General features: G+C 27.3%; 4 protein-coding genes across 5 annotated transcripts; 3 read left to right on the forward strand and 1 right to left on the reverse strand.

Annotated features, from left to right (window-relative positions):
• Nucleotides 1-137: 137 nt before the first annotated feature.
• On the forward strand, nucleotides 138-1,580 carry AlkB (alpha-ketoglutarate-dependent dioxygenase AlkB). The gene is made up of 4 exons (XM_011632696.2): nucleotides 138-293; nucleotides 353-455; nucleotides 648-798; nucleotides 954-1,580. The coding sequence occupies exons 1-4, from the start codon at nucleotides 201-203 to the stop codon at nucleotides 1,525-1,527; spliced, it is 921 nt and encodes a 306-aa protein (XP_011630998.2). The 5' UTR covers nucleotides 138-200; the 3' UTR covers nucleotides 1,528-1,580.
• A 318-nt stretch (nucleotides 1,581-1,898) lies between these two features.
• Nucleotides 1,899-4,115, forward strand: Vha36-1 (V-type proton ATPase subunit Vha36-1). Its single transcript, XM_089073900.1, has 4 exons — nucleotides 1,899-2,029; nucleotides 2,648-2,765; nucleotides 2,955-3,440; nucleotides 3,570-4,115. Exons 1-4 carry the CDS (start codon nucleotides 1,989-1,991, stop codon nucleotides 3,660-3,662), a joined length of 738 nt encoding a protein of 245 aa, XP_088930026.1. The 5' UTR covers nucleotides 1,899-1,988; the 3' UTR covers nucleotides 3,663-4,115.
• A 539-nt stretch (nucleotides 4,116-4,654) lies between these two features.
• On the forward strand, nucleotides 4,655-7,964 carry LOC105423055 (arylalkylamine N-acetyltransferase 1). 2 transcript variants are annotated; one of them, XM_011632699.3, is made up of 4 exons: nucleotides 4,655-4,976; nucleotides 5,457-5,726; nucleotides 6,195-6,246; nucleotides 6,682-6,819. In XM_011632699.3, exons 1-3 carry the CDS (start codon nucleotides 4,752-4,754, stop codon nucleotides 6,222-6,224), a joined length of 525 nt encoding a protein of 174 aa, XP_011631001.2. In that variant the 5' UTR covers nucleotides 4,655-4,751; the 3' UTR covers nucleotides 6,225-6,246; nucleotides 6,682-6,819. The 2 variants fall into 2 exon arrangements, with proteins under 2 accessions (XP_011631001.2, XP_011631000.2); XM_011632698.3 differs by lacking the exon at nucleotides 6,195-6,246 and having other exon boundaries at nucleotides 4,659-4,976; nucleotides 6,682-7,964.
• Nucleotides 7,965-8,198: 234 nt separating this feature from the next.
• Nucleotides 8,199-11,713, reverse strand: LOC105423056 (cytoplasmic 60S subunit biogenesis factor ZNF622). Its single transcript, XM_089073899.1, has 3 exons — nucleotides 11,489-11,713; nucleotides 9,502-10,218; nucleotides 8,199-9,222 (listed from the first exon to the last, which is right to left on the reverse strand). Exons 1-3 carry the CDS (start codon nucleotides 11,505-11,507, stop codon nucleotides 8,729-8,731), a joined length of 1,230 nt encoding a protein of 409 aa, XP_088930025.1. The 5' UTR covers nucleotides 11,508-11,713; the 3' UTR covers nucleotides 8,199-8,728.
• Nucleotides 11,714-13,349: the final 1,636 nt, after the last annotated feature.

Raw genomic sequence — 13,349 nt, forward strand, 5'->3', positions numbered from 1 at the left:
ATATTTACATATAGTTTTCATATTTGATTATAAATAAAACGTCATGAGTGGTTATATGCTAGTATTTACATATATTTTTTTTACGACTTTTTTGTATGATTCGAATATTTCAAAATTTGACAAGAGCGATTGCAGGCGACATCTCTTGCGGCATGAGCAAAATGTGAAGGAAATATGGCGGCCCACATGATTGAGGAGCGATGTTTCGCGACAGTTTTAAATATTATAAAAGTCGAAATCCCGCACCCAATCTAGGCAATGTGATTGATCTTGAAAATCCAAATCGTGTCAGAGTACGTGATGTTACAATTCATACGTCCTTACAAAAATTAATCGCTATTGTTATTTGTAGGTTAGAAGGATTGAGGCACATGCAACTGGCGAACAGATTGAGGACAATTTTGGTCTTAAATCGATAAAAAAATGGAATATTTATGAGTTATTAGACATTCCTGGTGCGTAAACTTTGTATAAAATAATAATAATAATTAGTTTCTGGACAATATAAATAATATTTCTTTGAAGATATATCGATTTATATTTATTAGTAATTCTTGCTTCATTCTTAAGTGATAATAATAATGTTATTTCGTGAAAAATTAAATTACTTAATTTGTTTGATTCTATATGCTTGCTGATTCTTTTAGGACTCATCTTCATTCAGAATCCATTTACATCTGATGGCCAACGATATTGGATCACAAAGTGCCTGAAAGATTATTCTAAAGAACCATATAAATTAAATATAGACGCTCATAACATTTTAGAAAATGAAAATTGGTGGGACATATGTTTTGGGTGAGAAAATCTAGTTAAATTAATAATATAAATAATGTAATTTATAGTGATATATTTAAAATTCAGCAATTTTAGTGCGAATAGATTTAAAAAAAAACTATATCAAGAAAATCTATATTGATATCTATATTAAGATTTTGATTTGTTCTACATAGAACTTCGGAAAAGGCTAAAACCCTCTTGCCAAAGCTACGTTGGGCAACACTGGGATATCATCATAATTGGGACACAAAATTATATTCAGAAAACTCGAAAAGCGACATGCCGACGGAATTATCTAGTCTTATGTCTATTCTTGCCAAGGCATTAGGATTCTTGGATTTTAAGGCGGAGGCTGCGATTGTGAATTATTATCGAATGAATTCGACCTTGGCTGGACATACAGATCATTCAGAAGTGAATGTTGCAGCACCACTTTTCTCCATAAGTTTTGGACAGACAGCAATTTTTTTGATTGGTGGTCCTAGACAAGAAGATCCAGCTAACGCAATCTTTCTGCGGAGTGGAGACGTTGTAATAATGTCGGGAAACTCTCGTTTGAGATATCATGGGGTACCGCGAATTTTACTGGCGTCCAAGTCACCCTGGGACGATAACTGCAAGGACAGTCATGAAAATTTTGTATATAATCTTGACGATTGGCGCAAAGCGCGAACTTATATTGCCGAAGCTAGAATTAATATGAATGTAAGACAAGTTTTGAAACCAGGACAGATTGTACTATGTTAAACCGCATTGTATTTTTGTACATAAGTATTAAACATATTTATTTTGCCAAAAAATATGATTCTTTTATCTTATCTCCGAATATCTTATTAAATTTATATTCAATTGTTTTTAATTTAAAATTAATTAAAAATTATCATTCGATTTTATATGAGTATATTAGAATGTCAAATCAAATAAAAAAAGATTATATGTATTAAATAAGTCATAAAGAGAAATTAATTGTTGATTAAATTTAATTGTAATTATATAATTAAATTTTATAAAATGTTAAATTTTTGTTAAATTGAAATTTTATTTATATTTTGTATCTTTACGTTTCAACTTTCATTTGTCTTCGATAATTAAGTTGGACTTTATACGCCTTTAAAATTGCGCGCCATTAAAAGCGTGACTGTTTATACTTCCGGTCTCATGTCAGCTGAGCAATCCTGTTCCTGTCTGCCGATGTACAGTGATCGAGAATGTCGGGTAAAGACAAATTACCGATTTTCCCCTCTCGGGGGTAAGTATCTTATTTTAATGAATTAATTATCACAAAATCTCGACAATTTCATTCATATATCGTGCATCGTCATTTATTCTCGAGCAGATTTCCATTTTAAAACATACTGGAGCATTGGGTGTAACCCCAGTCTTCAACTGTTAAATAAACTCAAATGCTTATTTAAATATCTCGATCCTCTTTTGTTTTGTTTGAATATTGCACTATTTGTAAAAGATATTAATTTGCGAATTTGTTTATTGTACGGTACAACTTAAAAGATATTTGTCGAAATGTTTGTTCAAGGACGAGAGCTGAGTATTTTTTAATTATCTTATCCTTTTTGCAATCGAAATATTTTGTTTCTAATGAAATATAATTTATTAGTTGTACAATATGTTTAATGTTGAATTTTATGAGTAATAATAATATCTATATATATATATATATATATATATATATATATATATATATATAATATATATATATATTTTAAATATACAAAACTAATGTATTCTAATGATTTGGAAAATGAAGATATTAATACATTTTAAGTATTTTATTATATTTTATAATTCTTATTTATTTATTATTATATTAACTATGCAAGTTTATTAAAGCTTGTATATTTGTATTTAGGGCTCAAATGCTAATGAAGTCTCGTTTACAAGGAGCACAAAAGGGACATGGATTATTGAAGAAAAAAGCAGATGCACTTCAAATGCGTTTCAGGATGATCCTGGGGAAAATTATAGAAGTACGATTAATATTTTGTTTTTAATGTTATTCTTTAATTATACATCGTACATTGTAGTTTATTATTTACTTTAATCTTATTTGTTTTAAATTTAACATTTTATACATTATTATATATATATATATATATATATATATATATATATATATTTGTTGTCTGATTTCTGTATTGATTTCTTTTTACTTTTAGACCAAAACTCTGATGGGTGAGGTGATGAAAGAAGCAGCTTTCTCATTGGCTGAAGCAAAGTTTGCTACAGGAGATTTCAATCAGGTAGTTTTGCAAAATGTAACAAAAGCACAGATCAAAATCCGTTCTAAGAAGGATAACGTCGCTGGTGTGAATCTACCGATATTCGAATCTTATCAGGATGGAACGGATACTTATGAATTAGCAGGTCTTGCCAGAGGTGGTCAGCAATTGGCCAAACTGAAGAAGAATTATCAGCGAGCAGTGAAACTGCTCGTAGAATTGGCGTCGTTGCAAACAAGTTTTGTTACTCTAGACGAAGTTATCAAGATTACAAATCGACGTGTTAATGCTATCGAACACGTTATCATCCCACGAATTGAGAGAACGCTAGCTTATATTATTTCAGAGCTTGACGAGCTTGAAAGAGAAGAATTTTATCGGCTGAAGAAGATTCAAGACAAGAAAAAAATTGCTAAGGCAAAGGTATTAGATAATTTATTGTATTAATTTTATTAATATTTCGTTTGTATTGATTAAGATTCTAAGAGCACATTCTATTTTATTAATTAATAGTTATCTAAAATTTTCTAAAGCATTTTATTTCTGTTATAGGCCGAAGTGAAAAGGGCAGAATTGATTGCAGCTGGACTTGATTTAGATGCTGCAAATCTACTCGATGAAAGTGATGATGATGTGCTGTTTTAAATATTGTAAATAATACATTATAAATATTAAGATGTTGATATCTAAAAAAAGAAAAGATATTTAGAAATGTATGTCACAGTCACGATAGTCTTATTTGTACATTTTAAAGATTGTCGTTGATGATCCGTAAAATATCTATCTAAACAAATCATTGTTATCATTTTTTTTTGTTTATTTCTTGAAAAAATACATTTTACCGTATTTGTTGCACAGTAATTTGTAAAAATAAGCAATTATCTATATATATATATCATGTTAAGAGCAACAGTAGCGCTGTTATTTCTTAAAAATTATTCCGAATATTTTAATTCTAAATAACAAAATATTTTAATTCTGTACATCATAAGTCATTCCATGATTATTCATATTATTTCCGGTATTTTAGAATGATAGAAATTGTATGATCGGATAGTACAGCAACAATTATAAATATAGTAAATATGTACATACATATATATGTTTATTTATTTGCATTATCTCTCTCTAATTATTAATACAATTTGCTTTATCATTTTTATTCTGTTCTTTGATTTTCAAAGAAATGTTAACAAAATATTTGGTGTTAAAAAGAAATACCAATTTTGAACGAAATACCAATTTTGTGATTTGTATCTGATTTAAAATTTTATTATTATTTAGATCAATTTAGATCAATTTAGATCAATTTACTATTTTTAAGTAAAATTGAGATTGCATGATATAATTTCGATTAAATTGTAAAAATTATAAATAATTTTTATATGAGCATAACGTGGTATATAAAAAAATTTTTGTTAAAAGAGAATTTGTGAATTGTGAATGAAATTTGTGTAAATTATAGCAATTTTCATCGCAAATTGTATAAAAATAATCAAATTATTTTTTTATTAATTCTAAATTAATTGATTTTCCAATTAACATGGCACAATTAGTCTGTTCAATTGACCCAGTGTATTCGCCAGCAAACTAGGTCGATCAATATTACACGGAGAGAAGAGAGAGGTGGCGATTTTCCCATACGAGAGGTGGTGACCACCCTTCTTCACGAAGAGGAGATGCGCGTGTGGAAATTGCTCTCAGTGCGCGGCGGAAAATTTGCCCACCCAAAACATGTCGTCGTCTTCTAGCGAGGATTGTCTGACGGTTGTGGATGTGCCGGAAAATCGCTACGACGAAGCGATCCATCATCTGAGATTGAATTTCTTCGCTGATGAACCGCTCAACAACGCCGTGGGGCTCTGCGCGAGAGGGGAATCTCAACACGAGCTTGAGCGACACTGTCTGCTCACCTTGAAACAGGGGTACTCCAGGATGCTAGTGGATAAGAAGGGAGCGGTAAAAGATTCTTCTCGCATCAATAAATACACAAATAACAATTTTTATTCATTTTATTCGTGAAAAAATTAAAAATTAACTTTTTCAAATTTTTTTTGTTTTTATTTATTTATAATTGTTCCGATATCTTTTTACAATTCTTCAATATATCATTTTCTATATTATTCATAACTATTTGTATTTAAAAATAATGATAATTTTTTTCTATTTTTCTGAATATTTTCTTTATTACTTTCTCCATAGAAATCAATTTATAATTTTTATATCTTTATTAATTTATTCTTTTATTTATTTGTACAATAATTAAGAAATCGCAGAAATTTCTTATTAATTTTATATTTTTAAAACGGTAATTATATTTTTTATTTCTATTATTAATTAAATTTTAACTTTATTCCTATTCATTCCTATTTAATTTCTAAAAGTTTCAATATCTAATTTAAAATGATGAATATTATTAGAATCGATTTTTTTTATCAGATTGCGGGAATGGCACTAAACGGTATTTTGAAGAAAGGTGAGCGTGAGGAGGCAGAACGACGTCTTGCTGAAGTGGACGACGAAAAATTCAAGACGATCTTTGGACTACTCTATAAAGTAAACGATAAGGTTGATTTGTTTGCCAAATATAACGTGGATGAGCTATTTGAATGTCGTATCCTTAGCGTTGACGCAGATTATCGCGGTAAAGGTTTGGCCAGTATTCTCTTGGCCGACAGCATTGAAACCGCCAAAACCGCTGGTTTTAAGGTAAATTAAGTAACTTAATTTTAATATTTATTTGTAAATTATTTATATTTTAATTCATTTTATATATATATATCTTCTATATTTAATGTATATATTTTTTATCTGTCTACATTTCATAGGATCATTTAGGATTCTAATTTACCATATCTTTTCATTTTCATTTTCATCTTTTCATAATTTATCTGTTTATTAATTATATCAATTATAAATTTTATTTATTTGTCGGTATACAGAATGTCTTGACATATAATTTTTATAAATAAATGTCTTTTTGTTGAAAAAATGACAATATGTGTGTGTGTGTGTGTGTGTGTGTGTGTGTGTGTATATATATATATTTAGATAATTATTTATTGATTTTACACATTATGAGATTCTCACATTATTTTTATTTTATTAATTTAAAGTCGTAGCATTGACGTGATCGTTGAATTTACATACACAGCGCACACTTTTTTATTGTTTCAGCATGCTCTTCGGTTAATATGCATGGGATAATTTTCGTTTACTCCTTTATCAGGTATAATTATACAACCCATCATTTGTTATTTTTCTTAAAAGTATTTTTAGTACATAATCCCTTACGTAGCAGAATCATTAATATGAATAAATTTATTTAGAAATCAATTAATATTTTTATACCGTTTTTAATTCTGCTAATCTCAATAAGTTAAAAAAATAAAGAATAAATCAATTTATTTTATTATTAAGCTAAAAAGAAAAAGACAATTTATCATGGTCAAGCAAAATGAAAAATGAACTTTACAATTTTAAAATTATTTTCATTTGTTAAAATTTTTTGCTTTATCTACTTGTTTTAGAAGACTTTTTAATTGCTGTGGAAGACTTCACAGATATCTTATTTAATTATATTCAAAATAGAATTTATTAAAGGAAAAAACGAAAACCGCTCAATGTAAACAATTTGTACTAATCTGGTATATTACATTTACAGGTGTGTAAAGCCGATGCAACTGGCGCATTCTCACAAAAGGTCTGTCTGAAGCATGGCTTTCAGGTGGAAGCAGAGATTCCATACTCAGAGTTGGACAAGTCCATCAGACCGACGCCACCCCATCAAGCATTAAAGTTGATGGTGAAGCTGCTAGATTAAAAATAAAATGAGAAAGTAGCTCATTCAGAGAGCTTAATTTAATTAAACAAACCGTCAACACGAAAGCGCAAAGCGCAAAGTAGATATGTGTATCATCATCGTGTCGTGACAATAACAGCTCTGTTAATACATGTCTTGGTGTCGCGCGAATGACGTGACGCCTTCTCTTCAGAATATTTATCTAAAAGCAAAAGAGAAAAGAGTGTATCACGCGTTTCTCGTAGTACATGTCAAAACGTCTTCGAATCCGATGATATCCGGTATTACTGCCCCTTATATACGTGTTCTGAATAGAGAAATCTTCGTTACAAACGAAATGGAGGAAAAGAATGATTTTATTGAAATAATTAAATTGAAAAATTTAATTAATACAGCAAATGATTTCATTAAACATTTATTGTCTCATATTTGGATCTTTTATTCCTTTTATCCTTCCTGTGGGAGGAACTAATAGCTAATCTAGCGAAAAAAATGATACAAAATATAAAATCATTTAATTCTTACATTCGTTAAAAATCGTAAAATAATCGTAAATATTAATAATCAAATTTAACAATAAATATAAAAAATGTATAAAGATCTTTTTTCGAAAGATTTTGTTATACTAAAATTATATTTTTATTAAGCGAAAAATACTTTTACATAATCAGTTATATTATCAGCGATATTGAACGCATTGTCATAATTATATAATTATATAATTTTTATATATTTTTTGTAATTAAAAAATAATAAGAATGAGATACTTATGTAACAATGATCTCGAAAAGATATTTGAAAATTAAAACCAGAACATTATTTACGTACCGATCTCAGAATAGAAAGAAACAAGAAGAAAGTTAAGCAAAGTATCAAATGTTGTCTCATTATTTTGCGTCATAATTTGCTGATGTCGCCGTGAAAAGTAGTCTAAAATGAAATATATAAACGTCCAATTATATCTTTTTTCCCCTCTTTCTCTCTCATGCGAACATCAGCGAATTGCGATAATGCGTGAAAATTATCTTCTAACTTAAATATATATTTATATAATTATTACGTTCTATTGAAAGCGGCGATTTCGATCGCGATACAGAAGTGTTGCTATATAATAAACGGGTCCACGTAAACTAAAAAAAAAAAAAGTTATTCAAGAAGAAGATATTTTTGTCGGTGAAACGTGTTACAAAAGAGTATATTATAAAATATACACAAGTTATTTTGTAAGGACGTCCAAATATAATGTGATTTATAATGATTTGTATTGCGTGATAATGTATGTTTTAAAGAAAAATAATAAATTTCGATTTCGTAGTAATTTAAATAACGCAGTGTCTAATGCGGTTTAAATTTGACGTTAAATTAAAATCGTAGATGAATTATTTATATGAATGATTAATTTATTTAAATTGCGCTTTATTATATATATTATATGAACAATGTAATAAGATATATCAGTACTATGGTAACAATCAACTTTTTATCTTATATTTTATAATTATATCACATCATATAATTTGTATAAATTATAAAATATATTTTTACTTTATACAAGATTTATATATATTTAACCCTTTCGCTATATAATGATTACCGTGTACTATGAGTGACTATCTACTTAATATCTAGCGTTTACATTTTGATACTATCATGATGATCAAACAACAATAGTATACAAAAATAAGTTATTATTCAGCTTCATAAAAAAATACAGAAGTAAAAAAATAATTGCTTATTTACTACATGATATATAATTTATATATTTGTCAATATATTATCTTATTTAAAATATATACACAGAAGAATTGCTAGCACAGTTGCTGTATAGCCATACTTATATGATTGCATTCGTGTGAAGTCGAGGCGATAGTGAAAGGGTTAAAAATTAATAATAATATTAGTCACTAGGTTAAAAATTCGTTTGTTTTCTGAAATATTTTTGCAATTTATTTTGCTTGAACTGCAGTTTCGTTGAGTAGTTTGCCTGGATGTCTCGTAAATACCGAATAGCTTGCAATGTCTTCTTATTAGCTTCTATTTTTTTTTCCGTGCTACCAAACGATATTTCTTTAAACAGACGCTTTCGTAACCAATAATTGTAGTTTTTCTTCGTCACTTCGGTTCCCACAGGTACATTCTGTTTATAATAAAGTGCCAAACTACGGTGTACAATTTTCCTGCCAGATGGTAACTTCATCACATAGCCTTCATCGTTTAAAATAGTTTTTTTTGGTATTTGTGGCAACTCCTCGTCTGGATTGGCATCTTTAGCATCTGGATAGCTGGATGAATAATCATAGAAAGGCGAATACTCGAATACCGTATCTCCTTCGAATAACATTTTACAGTGGCCTTTGTCGACCATATGCATTCTTACTGCTTGTGCGCTTCGCATTTTTCTTCCTATAAAAACAAAAATTTTAATTCGATCATAAAATGTTAATTGCAATTTTCCTCAATATTAAATTTAAATCAATTTTCAATTTTTATCAAATTTTATTAAAAAAAATATATACAAATAAAAAAAACTTAAAAATGTGAAAATGCAAAAAGGAATGAAATATTTTCTTTAGTGAATATATCTGATCTCATAAAAAAACATATATAATAGAATTTATAATATAGAATATAATGAAAAAAAAAAAGTAATTGCTTAAATAGAAGAAAAAATAATTTATTTACCTGAGTCGTTACACCAAATGCATTTGAAGTCCGAACATATTTTTTGTTCTAAATATTCCAGTAGTCCATTTAAATCCATGCAATATTCAATATCAGGTATAAAGAATGAGTGTGTCTTTATCATGTGTTCTATGTTGCCTATTGTGGATTTGCTACGTACATTACAAAACAGACAATAATCTTTTTCAATTTCACATATCATGTCTTCATTCCACTCATCTGAACTCACTGATTCCACTTCTGAATCTATTTCAATTTTTTGCTTCAAAGCCAGAAAGTTTGACTTCTCAATTATTTGGTTTAATTTTATTTTGTGAACTTTCGAAACAATATGATTGTCAAACTGTTGCGGACTATGAAACTTCTTTCGGCAGGTATGACAAAATTGCTCTTTTTTAATCTGATTATTATTTTCAGTATAAATTGCTTCCTTTTTTAAATATTCGTCAAGAGTGATATAAGGTAAGCCAGCCACCTTTGCATTCATATTGTACCTGTGCCATTCGCAGTTATAATGATGTCTAAACAATTTTAAATCATGAAATTCTACTTTACATGTCAAGCATGTATAAAGTTTTTCTTTAGAATATGTTTTTTTTGTATGTTCTGTTGAAACATCACCCATTAAATACTTCAAAAACGCTCCATTAAATCCCCTTGGAGAATGAAAATCATGAAATGCATATTGCTGTTTTATTCCGAAAGGTTGAAGCCCTCCTGAGAACGAAATGAAACAAAAATTATTAGAATCAATTTGATTAACGATAAAATGATCATACAATTATGATTTAATTTCTATTTAAGACAAAAAATTAAAAAACTGTATTTTTTTTCTTATATTATCAAAAATTTTTATTCTTATTAAAAGACTAGAATTCAATAAAGACTAAAGATATATTCTTTCTTATATTCAAAAAGAGCGTTCAGTTAATTAATTTATTTAAAATTAACAATGGATAAAAGTAAAACAATGGAGCAAAAATTATAAAATGATAAATAAAGCGAGTTGTTTATTTCAGTACAATCTTTATTTATACACGGACAACTTAACAAAGCCAACATAAGATCTTATCTTCTTGATGATATAATGCACAATTAACACGATACAAAGAATAAATCGTATATTTAACCATTACTGCATTAGAAGATAATTTTAATAAAAATAAAAGTTTTTTCGTTATACTAAAAAATAAGTATGTCTTGTTAACTGACTCAATTAAAATTATAAGAAAATACAATAATAATATTATAAGAAACGCGAGTTATTTACTTATGTAAAAAAAATCTGTTTATTAATACACAAGTAACGTGATAAATCCAATAGAAAAATTCGACGCCATGTGACAACCATGCATAGAGGTTAATTTTCGATTACAAAATTATTAGATGTGTTTCTTTCGAAATTTGATAAGCTTGAAATACGTCAAAATTAAATTGTTAACAAAATGAATCACAATGTTCAACAAATGTGTGAAACAAATGTTGACATTAATAATAGATTATGACACAATATTTCACAACCACTGTATATATAATTTGGAAGAAAATGTCCATAGAATATCCTCAAAAATATAGTTATAGAAAGATATTTCTTGGCTGAACATATTTATTAATAATTTATTTAATGTCAAATTAATAAAAAAAAAATATGGAAAAACAAGAAAAGGATTTGGAAAAAACAAAGCTTTAAATGCTCGATGTCTCACCGCGCATCTTACTCGCTCGATCAGAATTCATTGCCGCGATTCAAGGTTACAAAATCGGTATACGTAATGTACAAAGAAAACTTTAAACAATTTTTCACAAACTATTGGCAAAAGACTACACTGGCAAAAGAGAACCAATTAACTATGGGATAAATTCTATATTAAATATATAGTACAACATATTAAAAGTTCAACGAAATCCACGATGTTAAAAATTAGTCTTCCTCTTTACAGAATGAAACATTTCATAGATATCAATTATACAATTATTTTTGACTTACCATCAAAACTATTTTCCATTTTGACGAATGTCGCAAGTTTATGAACAGGAATTGATAATCCCGAAAACTGGGATGGATGTAGGCTCTCTCTTCTCTTAACTAAATGACACTAAGCTCACGTGGTAGATCCCAACGGAACACTTAACCTTCCCAATCGGTGCTGCAAAAGGACCAACCAGTGTTGACTGGAAAATCAGAAAACGAAATGTGAGGTAGATGTGAGGTAGACTGGTTTTATGATGTATGCATGCTCCCACCACTTTTATACGCATGCGCAAATAATCGATTTTTGGTTACATTCCAGAACTCAACACCAATCAGAATAAAGCGAGCAAAGATTTTTTGATTCCGATTGGTCAATTAAATCTTTTCTATACGAAAGGAATTTGGAACATGTTCTAGATCATTCGATAAATCCATATTTAAATATAATATAAATATGGAAGATCCATCATAATCTTTATATTTTTATTATTTATCAATAATAGCGAATAATTATAATTATTATTAATAATAATTGTATAATATAATGTATAAAATATTAAAAATATATATAAAATATTAAAGCTACATATAAAATATATATGTTAATTTTGTAATATTAATTATAAGAATAATTTTATCGTTAATAATGTATACATATAGGAAAAAAATTAATTTTTTTAACTTTGTAATGATTTAAACAAATAAACTTATTATTTTATCATTAATAATACGTATTATTTATTTTATAAAATCTTTTATAACATAAAATTTAATAATCTTTAACATTCTTTTATATATCTCTTTGTCATATGATATGACAATACTATATATTATATTAATTTATAATTTACTACATACTATGACAATACTATATATTTATATTAATTTATAATTTTATTATAAATTAAAGTATTATTATAAATATATAATATACATAATATTTATTGTAAAAATTTGTTACATCTTTTTGTACATAATATTTGTAAAAGTAATATAAATAAAGAAATATTAAATATAATAAAAATAATTTTCTTAATGTAAATAATTACTTAATACAGTTGATTAAGTTGAGACGTTTTTATTTTCTAAAAGTTTTAAACAATATGATATACAACACGTTTTATCTTTGTATAAGAATAAAGTTTTTATGCCCTTAAGGAATTCTCTTTCTTCAAACATTCCTTTGGCAAGTCAAAAATGGATGCCTTCCATTTAGTGACACAAATCGACAAAAGTATCATTCTATCTTTTTTGGCATTCAATGAGGACAAAACGATATTTGTGTCGACTTCCATTTAATGGAAGGCATCTAATGAGTCACTAAATCATAAAATTGACTGAATAGCCTTCTAGGATTTTCAGGTAAAGAATCTACCGATACTTAAAGTAAAGAACCTACTGGTACTTTTCCTAGAATAAGATTTCACAAAAAATTTTCTGATTTTTTGCAGAATATTGATTAGCCTATTGGTTGTTAGAATTATTATATTGAAATGAAAATGTTTGTATACTTTTTTTGAAAGGAAAAAAAGAAATGTACTAAAATATTTATAAAGATATTATTTTATTTAATTTAGATACAAATCTAAAAATAATTTTGTTAACCCGTCAAAATAATTATGCGTGATGTTTAAACATGGCGATAATATTTCAACATTTTTTTATATTCTAATAATCAATTTGAATGTTTTATATATTTATCTCTATGGCTATCGGAAACAGAATTTTAATTTTACTTCGATTGAATGTTCTTTTTTTCAAAAACATATAAGTCAGTAACTTTGCAGTAAAATTTTTGTTATTTTTAAAATGTTATATTGGATAGAATATTCCTGATACGCTTTTAAAATCAATTAGATATGCTTTCACATTTTAA

Source organism: Pogonomyrmex barbatus, unplaced genomic scaffold (assembly GCF_055798465.1).
Source record: "Pogonomyrmex barbatus isolate J1 unplaced genomic scaffold, ASM5579846v1 scaffold16, whole genome shotgun sequence".
Lineage (NCBI taxonomy): Eukaryota > Metazoa > Arthropoda > Insecta > Hymenoptera > Formicidae > Pogonomyrmex > Pogonomyrmex barbatus.

Excerpts from the sequence above, each read along its gene's own strand:
- LOC105423056 (XM_089073899.1), bottom strand. Across the intron at positions 9,223-9,501 it reads CATTTGGTGTAACGACTCAG|GAAGAAAAATGCGAAGCGCA; the intron begins GTAAATAAATTA and ends TTGTTTTTATAG.
- LOC105423055 (XM_011632698.3), top strand. The coding sequence starts at position 4,752 with ATGTCGTCGTCTTCTAGCGAGGATTGTCTGACGGTTGTGGATGTGCCG. Across the intron at positions 4,977-5,456 it reads TAGTGGATAAGAAGGGAGCG|ATTGCGGGAATGGCACTAAA; the intron begins GTAAAAGATTCT and ends TTTTTTTATCAG. Across the intron at positions 5,727-6,681 it reads CCAAAACCGCTGGTTTTAAG|GTGTGTAAAGCCGATGCAAC; the intron begins GTAAATTAAGTA and ends TTACATTTACAG.
- Vha36-1 (XM_089073900.1), top strand. The coding sequence starts at position 1,989 with ATGTCGGGTAAAGACAAATTACCGATTTTCCCCTCTCGGGG. Across the intron at positions 2,030-2,647 it reads CCGATTTTCCCCTCTCGGGG|GGCTCAAATGCTAATGAAGT; the intron begins GTAAGTATCTTA and ends ATTTGTATTTAG. Across the intron at positions 2,766-2,954 it reads TCCTGGGGAAAATTATAGAA|ACCAAAACTCTGATGGGTGA; the intron begins GTACGATTAATA and ends TTTTACTTTTAG.
- AlkB (XM_011632696.2), top strand. The coding sequence starts at position 201 with ATGTTTCGCGACAGTTTTAAATATTATAAAAGTCGAAATCCCGCACCC. Across the intron at positions 456-647 it reads TGAGTTATTAGACATTCCTG|GACTCATCTTCATTCAGAAT; the intron begins GTGCGTAAACTT and ends TGATTCTTTTAG. Across the intron at positions 799-953 it reads TGGTGGGACATATGTTTTGG|AACTTCGGAAAAGGCTAAAA; the intron begins GTGAGAAAATCT and ends TGTTCTACATAG.